The following is a 21,424-nucleotide window of genomic DNA, read 5'->3' on the forward strand; positions in this document are numbered from 1 at the left end:
GCCTGCCTGGTTTCTGGCCGGACACTGGACTTCCCCTGGAAGTTGCTCGAGACTGCGCGCCCCCAGCAGAAAATCAGGTCGGTACTCGGAGCCCAGTCTAGCGCCTCCCGACCCGCAAACCAAGGCCCAGTGACCGCCCCCGCCGCGCAGCAGCCTGCGTCGCCAGCCAACCACGCGCGGCCGAGTAGCCCCGCCCCTCCATATGGCCAATGGCCGCGCGCTCTGCCCGCCCCGCCTCCTCGCTGCGGGAAGGGTCGTGGGCCCCGGGCGGCGGTCGCTAGGTCTCAGGGCCGGGGCTACCCGAGGTAAGATAGCTGCCCGGGCGTTGGGTCCTTTCGGCTCAGCACGCACGGACGCCTTTAGGGAAGGTGGCTGCAGCGGCAGGACGGAGGCCGCCGGGACGCCCTGGGTCTGGGGCGCGCGGGGGGCCCAGGAGGGGACAGGACACGCGGGACTCCGGAGGAGCGGGCCCTGTGGCGCAAGAGTTTCGGGAACACTGAGGGCCCCAGGCGCCGCATGCAGCATCCGGGGAAAAGGGGGTAGGTGGCGCTGGGCATCTGCTCGGGCTAGGGGAAAGGTAGGGCCAGAAGGGGACCGGCAGCGGCCGCTGACCTCTTCCTGCTGCCCGCGGGCCCAGGGTGACGCTAAGGTGGGGCCGAGCCTCGACCGGGTGCGCCTAGAGGTCGAGTGCTGCCGCCCTACCCTGGGTCTGAACAGTTCTCGGCGGCGACACCAGCTCAGAACAGCCTCCCCGCCCTCCGCGGACCTGGGTCGCGCCCAGGAATCCGATCCAAGGCTGTGAGGCCTGTCCTTTTGGGAAGGGTGGGTATTTATTTCCGAGATGCACTCAGAGCCTCTGGACAGTCAGGTCGGAAACTTTGCTGTATCGGGAGCACTCTGTCACCTCCTTCCTTCTCAGTTGGGAAGGAGGTGCCAGGAAAACATGAAATAAACCAAAAACACGAAAAAGGCATTCTCTGTATGGAAGCCGTGAAGCCTCAAAAATATCTAGGAGGACAGCCAGCGACCTGGGACCTGTGGCAGCCATGTGAGGACAGGGTTAATGTCTGGACTAAATGTAGCTTTCTCCCAAGTGCACCCTCAGCCTCCCTCCCGCCAAGTGACCTTGGGTCCTCTTTGGGCTTAAAGGCAGGTGGCTGTGTGGGTCTCGCTGCAGGGGTCTCTGTGCCCTGCAAGGTGTATGACTAGCTGCAGTGAGGCAGCAGGTTCTGGGTTCAAATCCTGTGCTAGCCTCTGGCCAGCTGTGCACCTTGGCATCACTTTCCCTGTCACGGGATTGGTGAAGGATTAACTGAAAGAACCTTAGGATGTGCCTGTCTACAGTGGGCCCTCCATAAATGTGAACAAATGTGGGCTTCCTTTCCTTTTGTTTGGCCCACATCATCCCTTCCCCTCCATCTGTGGCTGAGGCTGGAATGCAGAAGAGTGCCTCATCTGACTGCCTTCTGGTACCTGGCTGATGCCATGAGAAAGGAAGGAGAAAGGGGTCTTTTTTTTTTTTTTTTTGAAACGGAATCTCGCTCTCTTGCCCAGGCTGGAGCGCAGCGGTCCAATCTCGGCTCACTGCAACCTCCGCCTACTGGGTTTAGAGATTCTCATGCCTCAGCCTCCCAAGTAGCAGGGATTACAGGTGTCTGATACCACGCCTGGCTAATTTTCGCATTTTTAGTAGAGATGGGGTTTCACCATGTTGGCCAGGCTGGTCTCAAACTCCTGACCTCAAGTGATCTGCCTGCATTGGCCTCCCAAAGTGCTGGGATTACAGGCATGAGCCACCATGCCTGGCCGAGAAAGGGGTCTATTAACTCCCATAGAGTTGTTCTTTGATAATTTCTTGAAGGCTCAGAGGACCCCCGCCTCACCTTCCTGACTCTCCTGACCTGTCATCAGTACTTGCCCCAAGAGGAATGTAGCAGTACCTGCTGGTTGGCAAAGCAACTCGTGCATGTGAGGCTCTGAGGCCAGTGACAGGACTGTTTCCCCTGTGAGGAGGGTCTGGTGGCCCAGCAGCTTTTAGGTGCTGTCTGCTCTACAGCACTGCCTCCTGAGAGAGGTCTCATGCCTGCCTGATGCCCACTTGGTCCTCTCCTGCCTCCTTCCCTACCTGACAACCCACTTGGAATCCAATAGCATCCCAAGCTTCACTTGTTCAGAACTGAGTTCTGGAGTCCCTTCTGAGCCACTGCTCCTCCCCTGGCTTCTCTGGCCTGGTAAAAGGGCACCTTCCATCCACCCAGTGCCCAAGGAGTCATCCTTCTTTTCTCTCCCTTATCTCCTACACCCTCAAAACACCAGGAATCTGGCTGCCTCCTGCCATCTCTGTGGTTCCCATCCTGACCATAATCATCCTGTCTCCTGGGCTGTGGCCTCCTGACTGGTCTCCCAGTTTTCATCCTGGCCCCTCCAAAGTCCTCACAAATGCCAGAGAAGTCTTTAATGTAAATCAGATCCTCTTCTTCCCCTGCCAGAACCTTCCAGTGTTTCCCTGTTTCACTCCAACTAAAACCCAGAGTCCTTTCCTACAGCACTCTACATGAGTGGCCCCTGCCACCTCCTTGACAATCTCTGCCCCTTTTCCTAGCTTGCTTGCTTTTTTTTTTTTTTTTCTTATGACGGAGTTTTGATCTTGTCGCCCAGGCTGGAGTGCAATGGGACGATTTCGGCTCACTGCAACCTTTGCCTCCTGGGTTCACGCTGTTCTCCTGCCTCAGCCTCCTGAGCAGCTGGGATTACAGGCACCCACCACCATGCTAATATTTGTATTTTTAGTAGAGAAAGGGTTTCACCATGTTGACGAGACTGGTCTCAACCTCCTGAGCTCAGGTGATTCACCTGCCTAGGCCTCCCAAAGTGCTGGGATTATAGGCGTGAGCCACCGCAGCCAGCCATCCCTAGCTTTCTTAACCTAGACCACACTGACCTGCTTTCTATTCTTCAAACATGCCAAGCTCATTCCCATTTTAGGACTTTTGCATTTACCATGCCCTCTGCCTAAAACACCAATCTTCTCAGAGCCTGAGAACGGCTCAGCTGTGTTCTGCACGCTAGCTCAGAATGTCTTCTTTGACCCCCTAGTTCAAGTAGCATGCCTGTTTCCATGGGCTCTGTCTCATTACCTGCTTTATTTTCTTTAGAACCTTTATTGCTATCTGGAACTCTTATTTGGGTATTAATTTACCGATCTGTTATTTGTCCCACTCCATTAGAATATAAATTGGATGTGGCATAGACCTTGTCTCTTTTATTCCCTGCAGCATTCCCTGATGGGGGAGGCAAAAAAGTAACAAGCAAATACATCTATAATTGCAAATTGTGGTAACTCCTACATAAACAACTGGCAGCAAGTGCTTGTATTTGAGACGCTTAAAAATTTTTAAGCTGGCTGGGCGTGGTGGCTCACACCTGTAATCCTAGCACTTTGGGAGGCCGAGGTGGGCAGATCACGAGGTCAGGAGATCGAGACCATCCTGGCTAACACAGTGAAACCCTGTCTCTACTAAAAATATAAAAAATAAGCCTAGCGTGGTAGCGGGCGCCTGTAGTCCCAGCTACGTGGGAGGCTGAGGCAGGAGAATGGCGTGAACCCGGGAGGCGGAGCTTGCAGTGAGCCGAGATCGAGCCACTGCATTCCAGCCTGGGCGAAGGAGCGAGACTCCGTCTCAAAAAAAAAAAAAAAAATTTTTTTAAGCTGCTGGGTGCGGTAGCTCACGCCTGTAAATCTCAGCACTTTGGGAGGCCGAGGTGAGTGGATCACCTGAGGTTGGGAGTTCGAGACCAGAACATAGTGAAACCCTGTCTCTACTAAAAATACAAAATTAGCAGGGCGTGATGGCGCATGCCTGTAATCCCAGCTACTGGGGAGGCTGAGGCAGGAGAATCGCTTGAACCCAGGAGGCGGAGGTTGCAGTGAGCCGAGATCGCACCATTGTACTCCAGCCTGGGCAAAAAGAGTGAACTCCATCTCACACACACACAAAAAGGCCAGGTGCAGTGGCTCACGCCTGTAATCCCAGCACTTGGGGAGGCCGAGGCAGGCGGATCACGAGGTCAGGAGATCGAGACCATCCTGGCTAACATGGTGAAACCTTGTCTCTACTAAAAATACAACAAATTAGCCGGGCGTGGTGGCGGGCACCTGTGGTCCCAGCTACTCGAGAGGCTGAGGCAGGAGAATGGCGTGAACCCGGGAGGTGGAGCTTGCAGTGAGCCGAGATTGCACCACTGCACTCCAGCTTGGGTGACACAGCGAAACTCCGTCTCAAAAAAAAAAAAAAATTTAAGCTTAGAGGCCGGCCACAGTGGCTCAGCACTGTGGGAGGCCAAGGCAAGAGGATCACTTGAGGTCAGGAGTTCGAGACCAGCCTGGCCAACATGGTGAAACCCTGTCTCTGCTAAAAAATACAAAAATTGGCCAGGCACATTGGCTGGTGCCTGTAATCCTAGCAACTTGGGAGACCAAGGCGGGCAGATCACCTGAGGTCAGGAGTTCAGGACCGGCCTGGCCAACATTAAAACATACAAAACCCCGTCTCTACTAAAAATATAAAAATTATCCAGGCATGGTGGCGTGTCCCCGTAATCCCAGCTACTCGGGAGGCTGAGGTAGGAGAATTGCTTAAACCCGAGAAGCAGAGGTTGCAGTGAACTGAGATTACGCCACCGCACTCCAGCCTGGGCAACAGAGCGAGACTCTGTCTCAAAAACAACAACAACAACAAACAAACAAATTAGCCAGGCGTGACGGTGGGCAAGTGTAATCCCAGCTACTCGGGAGGCTGAGGCAAGAGAATTGCTTGAACGTGGGAGATGGAGGCTGCAGTGAGCCGAGATCACACCACTGCACTCCAGCCTGGGCGACAGGGAGACTGTCTCAAAAAAAAAAAAAAAAAAATTAAGCGTATAAGGCTGAATTACCGTACTGTCAAAACAAGCTATCTGAGCCATTTTAAGGGTGAAGAAGTCTGGAAACTGATAACTTGCCCAGGACACACAGTGAGTTCAAGACATGGAACTCAGTCTCCTATCTTAAGAATGTGTGTGGGCCGGGCATGGTGGCTTACACCTGTAATCCCAGCGCTTTGGGAGGCCAAGGCAGGCAGATCATCTGAGGTCAGGAGTTCAAGACCAGCCTGACCAACATGGAGAAACCCTGTAAAATACAAAATTAACCAGATGTGGTGGTGCATGTCTGTAATTCCAGCTACTCAGGAGGCTGAGGCAGGAGAATCACTTGAACCCAGAAGGCAGAGGTTGTGGTGAGCCGAGATTGCGCCATTGTACTCCAGCCTGGGCAACAAGAGTGGAACTCTGTCTCAAAAAAAGAAAAAAAGTGTATGTGTAGCAGGCTTTAATGGTGGGCCTGCAGCCATGTCATGGAAAGAAGCTGACCTGAAGATCTCAGTTCTTTCCTCTTCTGCTAACTAGCAAGCATACCTCAATTTCTTCTTTAAAGTAGGATGATCTTTATTATTATCATGTTGGGGTTCACTTTTTATTTTTTCAACGTGTCCCAAAGCAGCAGCACACTTAGGTATAGCCCTCTTGGTATCAGCTTGAAGGCCTTAGAGCCAGGAGGGGAGCCAGGACATTTATAGGCACAGAAACTAGGGTCACATACAGATCCCCCCACCACATGTGCTAGGGGTACATGCAGACCTCTCCAATGCTGACCAACCTGCAGAGAAGAAATGGGCCCTAGGTATTCTGGATCTGATTCTTTTTGGTTATCAATTATTTTTATTTTTATTTTTTTAGAGACAGGGTCTCGCTCTGTTGCCCAGGCTGGCCTCGAATAGCTGGGCTCAAGCGATCCTCCTGCCCTAACTTCTTGAGTAGCTGGTGGTCATCAATTCATTTTTAACAAATTCTGCAGAATTTTTTTTTTTGTTTTTTTTGAGACGGAGTCTCACTCTGTTGCCCAGGCTGGAGTGTAGTGGCATGATCTCGGCTCACTGCAACCTCCGCCTCTTGGGTTCAATCAATTCTCTGCCTCAGCCTCCTGAATAGCTGGGATTGCAGGCGCCCGCCACCATGCCTGGCTAATTTTTTTGTATTTTTAGTAGAGACGGGGTTTCACCATCTTGGCCAGGTTGGTATTAAACTTCTGACCTCGTGATCCACCTGCCTCGGCCTCCCAACGTGCTGGGGTTACAGGCGTGAGCCACCACTAGGAATTTTGGAGAGACCCAGGCAGTAATAAATAGGATGTTTACAGAAATTAAAGATGGCGGCCGGGTGCGGTGGCTCACGCCTGTAATCCTAGCACTTTGGGAGGCCGAGGCGGGCGCATGACGAGGTCAGGAGCTCAAGACCATCCTGGCTAACACGGTGAAACCCCGTCTCTACTAAAAATACAAAAAAATTAGCCGGGCTTGGTGGCGGGCGTCTATAGTCCCAGCTACTCGGGAGGCTGAGGCAGGAGAATGGCGTGAACCTGGGAGGCGGAGCTTGCAGTGAGCCGAGTTCGCGCCACTGCATTCTAGCCTGGGCGACAGAGCAAGACTCTGTCTCAAAAAAAAAAAAAAAAAGAAATTAAAGATGGCTGGGCACATTGGCTGGCGCTTGTAATCCGAGCTACTTGACAGGCTGAGGCAGGAGGATCGCTTGAGGCCAGGCGTTTGAGACCAGCCTGGGTAGCATCATGAGACCCTGTCTCTAGAAGAAATAAAAAAATTAGCTGGGCATAGTGGCACAGGTCTGTGGTTCCAGCTACCGGGGATGCTGAGGCGGGAGGATTGCTTGAGCCCAGGAGTTTGAGGCTGCAGTGAACTATGATTGCATCACTGCACCTAACTTGGGTGACAGAGTGAGACCCCATCTGTTTGTTTGTTTGTTTTTGAGACAGAGTTTCGCTCTTGTTGCCCAAGCTGGAGTGCAATGGCGCGATCTTGGCTCACTGCAACCTCTGCCTCCCAAGTTCAAGCAATTCTCCTGTCACAACGTCCCGAGTAGCTGGGATTACAGGCATGCGCCACCATGCCCAGCTAATTTTTATTTTTTTATTTTTTTATTTTTAGTAGAGACGGTGTTTCTCCATGTTGGTCAGTCTGGTCTCCAACTCCCGACCTCAGGTAATCCCCCAAATTGGCCTCCCAAAGTGCTGGGATTATGGGCGTGGACCACTGCGCCCAGCCCAAGACCCCATCTCTTAAAAACAAAACAACACAAAACAAAACAAAAAACAGCCAGGTGTGGTGACTCACACCTGTAATCCCCAAACTTGGGAGGCCGGGGCGGGTGGATCACTTGAGGTCAGGAGTCCGTGACCAGCTTGCCAACATGGTGAAACCCCATCTCTACTAAAAATACAAAAATTAGCTGGGCATGGTGGTGCGCACCTGTAATCCCAGCTACTCGGAAGGGAGGCTGAGGCAAGAGACTCAATTGAACCCAGGAAGCGGAGGTTGCAGTGAGCCGAGATCGCGCCGCTGCACTCCAGCCTGGGCGACAAAGTGAGACTCGCTCTCAAAAAAAAAAAAAAAGAAATTAAAGTTGAAAGAAAACAAACATTCCAAAAAGTTGAGAAAGAATTGCCTTTTGTCCAGCCCCACTCCCAACCCCCAAAACCCTGTTGTAAATGTGTGATCTGTTTTCTTCCAGTCTCGTTTTCTCTCAGTCCATCCACCCTTCATGGGGCCAGAGCCCTCTCTCCAGAATCTGAGCAGCAATGCCGTTTGCTGAAGACAAGACCTATAAGTATATCTGCCACAATTTCAGCAATTTTTGCAATGTGGATGTTGTAGAGATTCTGCCTTACCTGCCCTGCCTCACAGCAAGAGACCAGGTGAGCAAGGGAAGTGACAGCCGACACTGGCCTGGGGGCAGGGCTGTGGAATTCAAAGCTCAGCCCCATCCTAGTTCCTCACCCAAGCCTGGGCCGCCTCCTTCCTTCTTCCTCTTGCTGTGTCTTGCTCCTTGTCCTTGCTGCTTTTCTTTTTTTTGAGATTGAATCTCGTTCTGTCACCAGGCTGGAGTGCAGTGGCACGATCTTGGCTCATTGCAACCTCCGCCTCCTGGGTTCAAGTGATTCTCCTGCCTCAGCCTCCTGAGTAGCTGGGATTACAGGTGCGTGCCACCATGCCCAGCTAATTTTTGTGTTTTTAATAGAGACGGGGTTTCACCATGTTGGCCAGGATGGTCTTGATCTCTTGACCTTGTGATCTGCCTGCCTCAGCCTCCCAAATTGCTGGGATTACAGGCGTGAGCCACCGCACCCTTGCTGCTTTTCTAACTTTTGGATCAAGTGTTGCTCAGGGTGGCGTTGCTGACTTCACCGAGCTCCCCCTTGTGTTGCTTTTGTGCACTGCTCAAAAATATGGCGCTGGCTCTGAGATTTCCTGGCTCTGGTCCACTTGCCCACTTTTTTTGGAACCTCCTATTTCCTTCATCTCTCTTGCCCTTCCTTGTCCTGCTCAGTTTTGATTCCATTCTCCTTGTCATGGGGCCCTGTCCTGGCATGGAGCTGGGACTCAGGTTTGAGAGCTGGCAGGATCCAGGTCGCTCTAGCCCCAACAGAACTTGCTGCAGGCCCCTGGCACTCACTAGCTGGTGAAATGGGCACAACCCCTCCCCGTTGTAGCTGCTGTTCTCAGATTGGACCCCTGTGCTCCAGAGGGTACCTGTTGGCTCTTTTGGCGCCTCCTGTCCTCAGATTTCTCAGGAGCCCCATTGTTGTCTCCGGTGTCCTCCCACACAGATCGCGTTAGTATCCAGGTCTGTTTGGGGTTTGCTCCTCCCTCTTGTATTTTGGGGTTTATAGGGATATCTTGTTTTGTAGTAAATATTTTCTGTGGGTTTTCTTTATTTTCTTTAAAAAAATTTTTTTTGAGATGGAGTCTCGCTGTGCTGCCCAGGCTGCGGTGCAATGGCATGATCTCAGCTCACTGCAACCTCTGCCTCCCAGGTTCAAGTGATTCTCGCGCCTCAGCCTCCTGAGTAGCTGGGGTTACAGGTGCATGCCACCACACCTGGCTGATTTTGTGTTTGTAGTAGAGATGGAGTTTCACCATGTTGGCCAGGCTGGTCTTTATTTTTATTTTTGAGACAGAGTCTTGCTCTGTCACTCAGGCTGGAGTGCAGTGGCAAGATTTTTTTTTTTTTTTTTTGAGACGGAGTCTCACTCTATCGCCCAAGTTGGAGTGCAGTGGCATGATCTCGGCTCACTGCAAATGCCGCCTCCCGGGTTCACGCCATTCTCCTGCCTCGGCCTCCTGAGTAGCTGGGACTACAGGCGCCCGCCACCACGCCTGGCTAATTTTTTGTATTTTTAGTAGAGACAGGGTTTCACCGTGTTAGCCAGGATGGTCTCGATCTCCTGACCTCGTGATCCGCATGCCTCGGCCTCCCAAAGTGCTGGGATTACTGTGCCCGGCCTTTTTTTTTTTTTTTTTTTTTGAGACGGAGTCTCGCTCTGTCGCCCAGGCTGGAGTGCAGTGGCGCGATCTCGGCTCACTGCAAGCTCTGCCTCCTGGGTTCGTGCCATTCTCCTGCCTCAGCCTCTTGAGTAGATGGGACTACAGGCGCCCACCACCACGCCCGGCTAATTTTTTGTATTTTTAATAGAGATGGGGTTTCACCGTGTTAGCCAGGATGGTCTCAATCTACTGACCTCATGATCCGCCCGCCTCGGCCTCCCAAAGTGTTGAGATTACAGGCGTGAGCCACTGCACCTAGCTTTTTTTTTTTTTTGAGATGGAGTCTCGCTGTGTCTTCCAGGCTGGAGTGCAGTGGTGCCATCTTGGGTCACTGCAACCTCTGCCTCCTGGGTTCAAGCAATTCTCTTGCTTCAGCCTCCTGAGTAGCTGGGATTACAGGTATGTGCTACCACGCCCAGCTAATTTTTGTATTTTTAGTAGAGACGAGGTTTCACCATGTTGGTCAGGTTGGTCTTGAACTCCTGACCTCGTGATCCTCGACCTTCCAAAGTGCTGGGATTACAGGTTTGAGCTTCTGCACCTGGCTATTTTCCTTTTTCTAAAAATCTAGCTCCTGCAGGATTCTGTGGGTTTTTGTTTCTGTTATCAGGTTGCTTGTTTTTATGTGAGAATTCAGGTAGACATAAAAACTCTAGGGCTGGGCACGGTGGCTCATGCCTGTAATCCCAGCGCTTTGGAAGGCCAAGGCAGGCGGATCACCTGAGGTCAGGAGTTCGAGACCAGCCTGGCCAACATGGAGAAACCACGTCTCTACTAAAAATACAAAAAAATTAGCCGGGCGTGGTGGTGGGCTCCTGTAATCCCAGCTGCTCGGGAGGCTGAAGCAGGAGAATCGCTTGAACCCAGGAGGCAGAGGTTGCAGTAAGCTAAGATCGCGGCACTGCACTCCAGCCTGGGCAACGGAGTGGGACTCCGTCTGGAAAAAAAAAAAAAAAAAAAAAAAAGAAACAAGAAAACTCTGCAGCCACTGTCATCTGCCCACAATCTCCCCGGCATTCTCAGCTTCCTTGTTTCTTATTGTCGGCCCCCTCTCTTTCCTTCTTTTGCCCCTTTCATCATACTTTTGCTATCTACCTTTTCCTTCTCTCCTAATCCAAACCTTTCTTTTTGCCCTGGGGGCCATATAAATCCAAGGCTTTTGTATCAGATTAACTGGGTTTGGATTCCTGCCCCACTGTTGTAGGATCTTTGCTATAGTACTTTGCTTCTGCTAAGCCTCAGTTTCCTCATTAGTAAAGTGGAGATAATAATGGCATTAAATAAAGATGATACATGCAAATCCCTTAACAGAGAGCCCAGGACATAGTTAATTGCCAGTTTCCGGCAGCTGCCTTTATTGATGTGGCTGCTAATTGCTATTCCTCACTCCATACCTGGCCCTGTCCTGGGCTCTGATCCAGTTTCACGTGGCCTCCTTGCTGTTGTGGCTTTCTTGGTGCCCCACCCCCCTGCTGTGGCTTCATTCTGGGTGGGGAAGCGGCAGGGGCCACCTGGCTTGAGCAGGACAGTGGCATTGTGTCTTCCAGGATCGACTGCGGGCCACCTGCACACTCTCAGGGAACCGGGACACCCTCTGGCATCTCTTCAATACCCTTCAGCGGCGGCCCGGCTGGGTGGAATACTTCATTATGGCGCTGAGAGGCTGTGAGCTAGCTGATCTCGCGGACGAAGTGGCCTGTGTCTACCAGAGCTACCAGCCTCGTGAGTGTCCTGCCCTTGCCCTCCTCCTGGACCCCCAGCCTGTTCCCTGGCCTCTGCTCTCCCTTCCCCTCTCCCTGTACTTCCTGCCTTTCTCTGTCATCCTCTTTCTTGTCACTGTGAAGCGATGAATAAACCTGGGTGTAGATCCCGGCTGAGCCACTTACCAGCTGTGTTCCTTTGGCCAAGTCCCTTAATTTCCCTGAGCCTCAGGCCTCTCTTCTGTAAAATGAAGCTCATGGCAGCGTCTGCCGCGGGAAGCTGCAGTGGGTGATACCGCGGGACGATGTGTGTTGAGTATTGAGCTGGGCTGGGCACTTCCTGTATGCCCAGCACATGGGGTCTCCTCTAACTTTCTCGGCTGTAGTGTTTGCCTCCCACCCTTCCTCATTTCTTCTCCCCCATCTACTCATTCACCCTCCCTCTCTCCACCTTCTCTTCCCCTCCCCTGGTTTACCCTGAGAGCCTTCGACACCCTCTATCAGCTGCCCAGTTATTCTTTAAGTCCCTCTCAGTGTCCCTGCCACTCTGAGTGCTTGGAGGGGATTTGGTGAGATTGAGTTTGATCCTGAGTGAGATTAAGACATGGGAAGAGGCTGGGCATGGTGTTTCACGCCTGTAATCCCAGCACTTTGGGAGGCTGAGGCAGGCGGATCATCAGGTCAGGAGGTGGAGACCATCCTGGCTAAAACGGTGAAACCCCGTCTCTACTAAAAATACAAAAAATTAGCCGGGCATGTTGTCCCAGCTACTCAGGAGGCCGAGGCAGGAGAATCACTTGAACCAGGGAGGCAGAGGTTGCAGTGAGCCAAGATCGCGCCACTGCACTCCAGCCTGGGCGACAGAGCGAGACTCCATCTCAAAAAAAAAAGAAAAGACATGGGAAAAAAAATCAAGCCAGCCCTATTTATATTTCAAACTAGAGGTAACCCCCAAGACCCTGGTCACATTTATAGCTGTGGGACATCCATGTTTTTCTTTTCTTTTTCTCTCTCTCTCTTTTTTTTTTCCTTTTAGAGACAGAGTCTTGCTGTGCCACCCAGGCTGGAGTGCAGTGGTGCAATCATAGCTCACTGCAGCCTTGACCTCCTAGGCTCAAGCGATCCTTCTACCTCAGCCTCCAGAGTAGCTGGGACTACAGGCATGGGCAACTATACCTGGCTAATTTTTAAATTTTTTGTAGAGATGACGTCTCACTATGTTGCCCAGGCTGGTCTTGAACTCCTGGGCTGAAGCGATCGGCCTCCCAGAGTGCTGGGATCATAGGTGTGAGCCACCGCGTCTGGCTGTCATGCTTGCTTTTCTTTCCTTTTTGTCATCCTTGCTTTTCCTCTCTCCCTCTCTCCCTCCCTTCCTCTCTTTCTTCCTTTTCTTCCTTCCTTCTTTTTAAATACATCTCTTCATGTGTCAAGATTAATAGTGATCCCTGGCTGGGCACGGTGGCTCACGCCTGTAATCCCAGCACTTTGGGAGGCCGAGGCGGGCGGATCACAAGGTCAGGAGTTCGAGACCAGCCTGGCCAATATGGTGAAACCCTGTCTCTACCAAAAATACAAAAAAATTAGCCAGGCGTGGTGGTGCAAGTCTGTAATCCCAGCTACTTGGGAGGCTGAGGCAGGAGAATTGCTTGAACCGGGGAGGTGGAGGTTGCAGTGAGCCGAGATTGCGCCACTGCACTCCAGCCTGGACGGCAGAGTGAGACTCCGTCTCAAAAAAAAAAAAAAAAAAAAGAAAAAATAGTGATCCCCTGAATACAATGGCTGTGGTAGGGCCTGATGAGGGGTGGGGGCAAAGGGGAGGGGCTCAGGTGGCAGCATCAGGGCAGGGGTCAGTGAGCAATGATAGTCATGTGGAGGAGAAAGCCACTGGGTCCTAGGATGCCTGGGGACAGAGAAGGGTGACTGCTGACATGGTGTGGGTGGCTAGAGACCCACGAGGCCCCCCCATACTCCCCTTCCTCCCTTGCTACCTTGTCCTCCAACTGCTCTCACCCTCCCACTCCTGCCCCCTTGCCAAGTGATGCTTGTCACTCCTTTTTTTTTTCAAATGGAGTTTTGCTCTGTCGCCCAGACTGGAGTGCAGTGGTGCGATCTCGGCTCACTGCAAGCTCCGCCTCCCGAGTTCACGCCATTCTCCTGCCTCAGCCTCCCGAGTAGCTGGGATTACAGGTTCCTGCCACCATGCCCGGCTAACGTTTTGTACTTTTTTTTAGTAGAGACAGGGTTTCACTGTGTTAGCCAGGAGAGTCTTGATCTCCTGACCTCGTGATCCACCTGCCTTGGTCTCCCAAAGTGCTGGGATTACAGGCGTGAGCCAACAAGCCCGGCCCTGCTTGTCACTCTTGAGGAGTGGACCCATATCAGAACAGCTTTTGGACCTATGAGTGGGGCGGGGGGTGTACCCAAGAGCACCCAAGCCTCTTTAATCATGAGGAGAACCCCCAATTCCTTTTTTTTTTTTGAGACGGAGTCTTGCTCAGTCGCCCAGGCTGGAGTACAGTGGCATGACTTTGGCTCACCACAACCTCTGCCTCCCGGGTTCAAGTGGTTCTCCTTCCTCAGCCTCCCTATAGTCCCTGATTCCTTCAATTTTTTTTTTTTTTTTTCTGAGATGGAGTCTCACTCTTGTTGCCTAGGCTGGAGTGCAATGGTGTAATCTCAGCTCACGGCAATCTTCACCTCCCAGGTTCAAGCAATTCTCCTGCCTCAGCCTCTGGAGTAGCTGGGATTACAGGCATGTGCCTCCACACCTGGCTAATTTTGTTATTTTTTTTTTTTTTTTTTTTTTTTTTTTTTTTTTTTTTTTTTTTTTGAGACGGAGTCTCGCTCTGTCGCCCGGGCTGGAGTGCAGTGGCGCAATCTCGGCTCACTGCAAGCTCCGCCTCCCGGGTTCACGCCATTCTCCTGCCTCAGCCTCTCCGAGTAGCTGGGACTACAGGCGCCCGCCACCACGTCCGGCCAATTTTTTTGTATTTTCAGTAGAGACGGGGTTTCACCGTGGTCTCGATCTCCTGACCTCGTGATCCGCCCACCTCGGCCTCCCAAAGTGCTGGGATTACAAGCGTGAGCCACCGCGCCCGGCCTAATTTTGTTATTTTTAGTAGAGACGGAGTTTCTCCATGTTGGTCAGGCTGGTCTTGAACTCCCGACCTCAGGTGATCCACCCACCTCGGCCTCCCAACGTGCTGGGATTACAGGCGTGAGCCACCGCGTCTGGCTTCTTTTTCTTTTTTTCCCCCGAGACGGAGTCTTGCTCTGTTGCCCACGCTGGAGTGCAGTGGCACGATCTCAGCATACTGCAACCTCCGTCTCACAGGTTCAAGCAATTCTCCTGCCTCAGCCTCCTGAGTAGCTGGGATTACAGGTTCCTGCCACCACACCTGGCTAATTTTTGTATTTTTAGTAGAGACGAGGTTTCACCATGTTGGCCAGGCTGGTCTTGAACTCCTGACCTCCTAATCTACCTGCCTTGGCCTCCCCAAATCCTGGGATTACAGGCATGAGCCACCATGCCCAGCCCCGATTCCTTCTTTTTTTTCTTTTTTTTTTTTTTTTTTGAGACGGAGTCTCTTTCTGTCGCCCAGGCTGGAGTGCAGTGGCGGGATCTTGGCTCACTGCAAGCTCTGCCTCCCGGGTTCACGCCATTCTCCTGCCTCAACCTCCTGAGTAGCTGGGCCTACAGGCGCCCGCCACCACGCCCGGCTAATAATAATGTTGTATTTTTAGTAGAGATGGGGTTTCACTGTGTTAGCCAGGATGGTCTTGATCTGACCTCGTGATCCGCCTGCCTTGGCCTCCCAAAGTGCTGTGATTACAGGCATGAGCCACTGTGCCCAGCCCTGATTCCTTCTTGATATTGCTACATCTTTGTCCTCCAGGGACCTTGGACCGTCCCCCAGACCCACTGGAGCCACCGTCACTTCCTGCTGAGGGGCCAGGGCCCCCCACACCTGCTGCGGCCCACAGCATCCCCTACAATGGCTGCAGAGAGAAGGAGCCAAGTTACCCCATGCCTGTCCAGGAGACCCAGGTGCCAGAGTCCCCTGGAGAGGTCTGTCCTCACAGTCTACCTTGAGCCACCACTTTTGTGTTCCTATCTGCCCACTTCTGCCCATTGAGCCTTCCAGAAACCCTCTCCCATTCCCTGTAAATCACGCCTAATCTCTGCTCAGAACCCCAGGGCTTCCTCAGTGGGAATCTGCCCCAGACCAGCTTCCAGGCTGCTGACCAGGTCTTCACCCTGTGGCAGCCCTAATCCTCTGTCAGCAACCAGCTGGGAGACCACAGTTTTTTGTGTGTGTCTGTGGGACAGTGTCTCATTCTGTCACCCAGGCTGGAGTGCAGTGGAGCGATCTTGGCTCACTGCAACCTCTGCCTCCTGGGTCCAGGTCATTCTCCTGCCTCAGCCTCCTGAATAGCTGGGATTACAGGCACCCACCACCACGCCCAGCTAATTTTTGTATTTTTAGTAGAGATGGGGTTTTGCCATGTCAGCCAGGCTGGTCTCGAACTCCTGACCTCAGGTGATGTGCCCACCTTTGCCTCCCAAATTGCTGGGATTACAGGCGTGAGCCACCACGCCTGGCAATGCTGTGTTTTCTGTGAGGTAGACGCAAGGACACCTGTGGACAGAGGGTGTGGGAATTACCAGAACCCAGGCAAGGGCTCCCCTGGCTCCTGTGCTCCATGGTGTGGGCTGAGGCCTATAGGAGATGCCCCAAGAGCACAAGCTGCCCTTTGTGAGCTCTTGGGAGAGGCAACTGCCTTATTCATATTTTCCCTCTTGCAGAGTTCAGAGCAAGCCCCGCAGATGCTTAGCCCCAGAGCCATCCCAAGGAGTCCAGATGGTGGCCCCCTGGAGTCCTCCTCTGACCTGGCAGCCCTCAGCCCTCTGACCTCCAGCGGGCATCAGGAGCAGGACAGAGAACTGGGCAGTACCCACACAGCAGGTATGCATGGAATCTGGAATTATAGGGTCCTTCTGATCTCTCAAGTGAGGGTGAGAATTAGAGTTGCCCCATCTGGCTTCCTTGAACAGGAGACAAGGTGGGAATAAAGGGAGTTCAACCCAGGAAGCAAACCAGTTCCTTAGTGGGTGTATCAGTTAGCATTTGCTGTGTAACAAATAGTCCACTCCAGTTTTCCAATTTTTTTTTTTTAGTAGCTTAAAATACAGCCATTTATTTAGCATATGATCCTGTGGGTCAGGCATTTGGGCTACCTACATGGGCATTTCTTCTGGTCTTGGCTGAATTTCCTCTCAAGTACTCACCGGTATATACATAAGTTCTGTCTCTGGCTGTTTGCTGAGCACCTTGGTTCTCTTCTATGTAGTCTCTCATCCTCCAGCACACAAACCCATCATGGCAGCTGGGCAGAGTTCTGAGAGAGAGAGAGAGGGCTCAAAACTGGCACAGTGTCCCCTGTGCCCCATTCTGTGGACAAAAGCAAGTTATAAGGCCAGCCTAGATTCAAGGAGTAGGGAAATAGACTCCCTCCCTAGATGGGAGGACTGACAGGCACAGTGCAGAGAGGCTGGGTGGAGGTGAGCGAGATAAGTAGGGCCATTTTTGCACTCTGCAAAGGGACTGCAGGGAGCAGCCAGGGCCTGTAGGGCGGTGGGAGAGGGACAGTGCAGGGCTGCATCAGCTGTTGGCAGGGGAACCTTTAGGCACTGCCTTACCGCAGAGATCTCCAGTTCCCAGTGAATCATGAAAACTTCTCAGTCCCCAGGGGAAGTAAGGTCTTCATCATCCAGTGGCCTGGACCCAACTCCAGATGTCGGTGCTCCCCCTCAGAAATATATAGTTGTCCATCTGGACCTCTCAGGCTAGCATGTCTCTTTCCTCCTTCCCAAACGATTCCACATGACGCTGGTGCCCAGTCAGCCCTCAGTGCCCTGGGACAGCCACAAGTCACATGAGCAGTTAAAGGCTGGGAGACATCATCTTAGTACTTTTGTCATCCCCAAACTGCTCCAAGCACCTGTCTGTGCTTTGCAGTGTAACCTGGCCATGGGATGCCTTTCAGGAGTTGCTGTAGACCACAGAGGCAGAGGGCGCTTAGGTTTCAGTACGTTTGTAGACACAGTTCCCATGAGATTCTGTGGTATTAGATTGTGGTGGGGGACGTGTACATCAGAATCACCCTGACTTTTGCCAGCTGTGGGGCTTGGCATGTGCATTCCGAGTTCTGTGGAGAGTCTTGCTGCAACTGCCTTTGCAGACCATCACCACCTGCTATTCCCTGCTTCCCCCACCCAGGTCAGGCAGCCTCCCAGGGGTGGCTTTGTCTCTGTCCCCTCTCTTCCCAAGACTCCGGGATGGCCAGGCGTCTTGGCTGGTGTGAGCTGTTCTGCATGAGCCATCCTGCCACCCCTCACCCTGATCCATGGCTACTCCCACTCATGGTGGTGGGAGAGGGACAGCAGTGGGGGAAGTGTCCAGGATTCCATGAGGCTAAGGTCAAGGTGGAAAAGGCAGACACAGGAGAGGGAAGGTTTCCCAGGTGGGAGAGGAAAAAGCGGAGAGAATAATTAATAATGATCTTCAAGCTCCTAGGTACCATTTCACCGTGTGCCAGGACAGACCTGGGGCTACAGGTCAAGGACTGAGGGCAGCTGTTGGGCTTTCAGGCCAGGAAGCAGTGACCAAAGGGACTGTGGCATCTCCTCCAAGGGCAGGAGATTTGGAGGCCTACACACAGTAGGGACCATGAGACCTGGGCCAGAGGGACCCTTCTCCAGGCCTCAAGGTAATGGTCTTTGGGTCTGTGTTTCCACTTTTGTTTTTCTACCAGCAGGTGCGACCTCCAGCCTCACAGCATCCCGTGGGCCTGTGTCTCCATCTGTCTCCTTCCAGCCCCTGGCCCGTTCCACCCCCAGGGCAAGCCGCTTGCCTGGACCCACAGGGTCAGTTGTATCTCCTGGCACCTCCTCCTCCTCCTCATCCCCTGGCTTGGCCTCTGCAGGGGCTGCAGAGAGTAAACAGGGTGCAGAGAGTGACCAGGCTGAGCCTATCATCTGCTCCAGGGGGGCAGAGGCACCTGCCAACTCTCTGCCCTCCAAAGTGCCTACCACCTTGATGCCTGTGAACACAGTGGCCCTGAAAGTGCCTGCCAACCCAGCATCTGTCAGCACAGTGCCCTCCAAGTTGCCAACTAGCTCAAAGCCCCCTGGTGCAGTGCCTTCTAATGTGCTCACCAATCCAGCACCATCCAAATTGCCCGTCAACTCAACCCGTGCTGGCATGGTGCCATCCAAAGTGCCTACTAGCATGGTGCTCACCAAGGTGTCTGCCAGCGCAGTCCCCACCGACAGGAGCAGCAGAAATGAGGTGAGTCCTCACCCCTCCTGGCAGGGATCCTGGCCCCTTCCCGCAGGAGAGCTTGCCCACCTGGACCTGGCCTTGGCCCCTTCCCAGTCTGCATTCCGTCTCCAGCCTGTGCTGCTCCGTGGCCTCTCCTTGAGGGCATACAGACAGTTGAGAACCAGCCTCATGCAGGCCCCACACCATGTTCTCCAGGAGGAACAGTCATTGAGCTCCTAAGTCTGGACACGTCAGGAGGGTCAGCCACAGGGGGCACCCACTGGTCGGTGCTTAAGTTCATTTAGGGCTCGTAGTTCCTAGTGAAGCTGAGCAGTGCTGTTTTGCACATAAGGAAGCAGTGAGGGGGACAGCGCAGTGGCCTATCTGCCTCTTCCTTGCTCTTCACCACCAGGATGCGCAGCGTGTCCCTCCATGGCCGGGCTTTACAGAACGCAGTCCCACCTGGAGCAGCCACTCTGACCCAGCAGCCCCTCATTGTTGCCTGCCCCAAGCCTCACATCTAACCCTAGCTGCGGCTGTCTGCTGGGAGGAGCCAAGTCCATAGGGCCCTTTGGGCACATGGCCAGGCCTCTGACCCTGTGGCTGCTCTCTAGTTCTCAGGCCCAGACAGGATGTCAGTGCAGGATGGGGCCCCGCCCTACCAAGGGCTTCCAGGTGGGCATGAGCTCACAGGCAGGCCATGGAGTAGGGAAAGGCTGCCATGGAGTAGGGAAAGGCTGCCCTGGAGAAGGCCACCATTGGTGCAGGTCCTTGGTCCTCTCTACCCCACTGCTCCAAGAAAAGGTGGCCTAGGGGCATTATGGATTGGGAATTGAGGGGTTGGAGTGTTAGTTCATGCCCTGGCCTGGGAATGGGACCGCCCCACCAGGCTCGTCTCCCTGCCAACCCCAGTCCCTTCCAGTGCTCTCCTTTCTTTCCCAGGAGACCCCAGCAGCTCCAACACCCGCCGGCGCCACTGGAGGCAGCTCAGCCTGGCTAGACAGCAGCTCTGAGAATGGGGGCCTTGGGTCGGAGCTGAGTAAGCCTGGCATGCTGGCATCCCAGGTAGACAGCCCGTTCTCGGGCTGCTTCGAGGATCTTGCCATCAGTGCCAGCCCCTCCTTGGGCATGGGGCCCTGCCATGGCCCAGAGGAGAATGAGTACAAGTCCGAGGGCACCTTTGGGATCCACGTGGCTGAGAACCCCAGCATCCAGCTCCTGGAGGGCAACCCTGGGCCACCTGTGGACCCGGAGGGTGGCCCCAGGCCACAAACAGGCCGGAAGTTCCAGGAGGGGGAGGTGCCATGCCACAGGCCCTCACCTGGGGCTCTGTGGCTCCAGGTGGCTGTGGCAGGGGTGCTGGCAGTCACACTCCTGGTGGTGCTGTACCGGCGGCGTCTGCACTAGTGAAGCCCTGGGCCCTTCCCGCTACCCATCTGCTCCGTTCTTGCAGTACACCTGGCCCCTCTCCGAAGCCCCTTGTCCCTTTCTTGGGGATGGTGGAGGCTGGGTCAGAGGGGAGTTAAGGGACCGCAAGCCTGGCAGCAGGACATGCCTTGGCTGAACCAAGTCCTGAGAGCAGCATCTCTGTCCCCACTGTGCCTTGTGTGGGTCCCCGTCCTTGGCTTTCTGGGTCCTGGGCTGCCCCCAGTGCTCCAGACCTTCCCCACTGGCAATCCAGGTTATCATCCGTGTCCTCCAGAGGATCTTCCTCCTCCAGGCCTCAGCCCTGTTGGCCCAGGTGGAGCAGGAGGGACCACTGGAGCATGCGGTGCTTGGGAATGCTTCTCCTGTTGCATTGGTCCCCGAAGGCCTCAGGGCAGGTGTGCGGTGTGTGGGTGACTCCACAAGACCTGCCTCCCACCCTGGCAGTCCAGCCTGAGACCGTTGCACTGAGGCAGGCAGGAGCCAGGGTGGCCGCTCTCCAGGAGCCCAACTGCCTTGGGTTCCTGCCCCACTGGGCCCCCTCCCCTGCTGGGCAATCCTGGGAAGGTCTGGAGGTTCCTGTGGACCTCAGGGAAGCCAGGGGCAGCTGCCAGGCCTGAGGAAGACCTCTGGAGCTCCTCTCCAGCCTCCTCTTTCCCTCCCCTCTGGTCTCCATTCTCTTCAGCTCCCTACATGGGCTGGGGAGGAGACACCTGGTGGGCAGAGCTCAGGCAGAGGTTTGGATTTCAGCTCCCTCACTTCCGGGGCTGTGTGGCTTTGGCGGATGTCAGACTTCTAGTCTTGCTTCTCCACGTGGACAGTGAGTATCCGGCTCATTCTTCACTGCGTTCTTCTGAGATTGAACCTACAGGTGTTTGCCAAGTGCCTGGCCCAGAGCAAGTGGCCACGGCTTCTCCCACCTCTCTCCTGCCCAACTTGGTAGAGCTGAGGGCATGAGAGGCAGAGTGCACAGTGGTCAAGGGTGCAGCTCTGCAGCACAGGCAGCCTAGGCCTGCATCCCAGCCTGCCTCTCACCAGCTCTGTGACCTTGGGCAAGGGATTTATCTGTCTGTCCCTTAGTTTTCTCACCTGTAAAAGGAGGATAAGTATATATATGTATTTCCCAGTGTTGTGAAGATTAAAGGAGTTTATCGATGTAGGTCTTAGGATGAGTCCTGGCATTTACCAAGGGTTGGATATATGTTATTATCACTATTAAGTGTTGAGGGTCCAGGCGTGGTGGGCAACAGGGACCCCATCTCTACAAAAAAGTTTAAAAAATTAGCCAGGTGTGGTAGTGCACCTGTCGTCTTAGCTACTTGGGAGGCTGAGGTGGGAGGATCACTTGAGCCCAGAAGCTTGAAGCTGCAGTGAGCTAGGATCGTGCCACTGCACTCCAACCTGGGTGACAGAGCGAGACCCTGTCTCAAGAAAAAAAAAAAAATGCAGAGAAACAGGAGCCTTGGCTACTCCTTTAGAGGCAGACTCAGACCCTCCTGCCTCACAGCTTTATCTTTGTATTTGCCCCTTACTTTATCTT

The 21,424-nt window shown here is 53.6% G+C and overlaps 1 protein-coding gene across 4 annotated transcripts; it reads left to right on the top strand.

Moving 5' to 3' along the window:
• Window positions 1-202: 202 nt before the first annotated feature.
• Window positions 203-21,044, top strand: MAVS (mitochondrial antiviral signaling protein). Of its 4 annotated transcripts, none has more exons than XM_030825196.1 (7): window positions 203-305; window positions 7,621-7,804; window positions 10,982-11,156; window positions 15,031-15,203; window positions 15,942-16,101; window positions 17,954-18,486; window positions 19,402-21,044. In XM_030825196.1, exons 2-7 carry the CDS (start codon window positions 7,688-7,690, stop codon window positions 19,864-19,866), a joined length of 1,623 nt encoding a protein of 540 aa, XP_030681056.1. In that variant the 5' UTR covers window positions 203-305; window positions 7,621-7,687; the 3' UTR covers window positions 19,867-21,044.
• The last annotated feature ends 380 nt before the right edge of the window (window positions 21,045-21,424 follow it).

Source organism: Nomascus leucogenys, chromosome 13, assembly GCF_006542625.1.
Source record: "Nomascus leucogenys isolate Asia chromosome 13, Asia_NLE_v1, whole genome shotgun sequence".
NCBI classification, from domain to species: Eukaryota; Metazoa; Chordata; class Mammalia; order Primates; family Hylobatidae; genus Nomascus; species Nomascus leucogenys.

What these genes read in the sequence shown, in the direction of transcription:
- MAVS (XM_030825196.1), top strand. Translation starts at nt 7,688, where the DNA reads ATGCCGTTTGCTGAAGACAAGACCTATAAGTATATCTGCCACAATTTC. An exon ending in GCCTCACAGCAAGAGACCAG is followed by an intron (nt 7,805 to 10,981) that starts GTGAGCAAGGGA and finishes TGTGTCTTCCAG; the next exon opens with GATCGACTGCGGGCCACCTG. An exon ending in ACAGGAGCAGCAGAAATGAG is followed by an intron (nt 18,487 to 19,401) that starts GTGAGTCCTCAC and finishes TTTCTTTCCCAG; the next exon opens with GAGACCCCAGCAGCTCCAAC.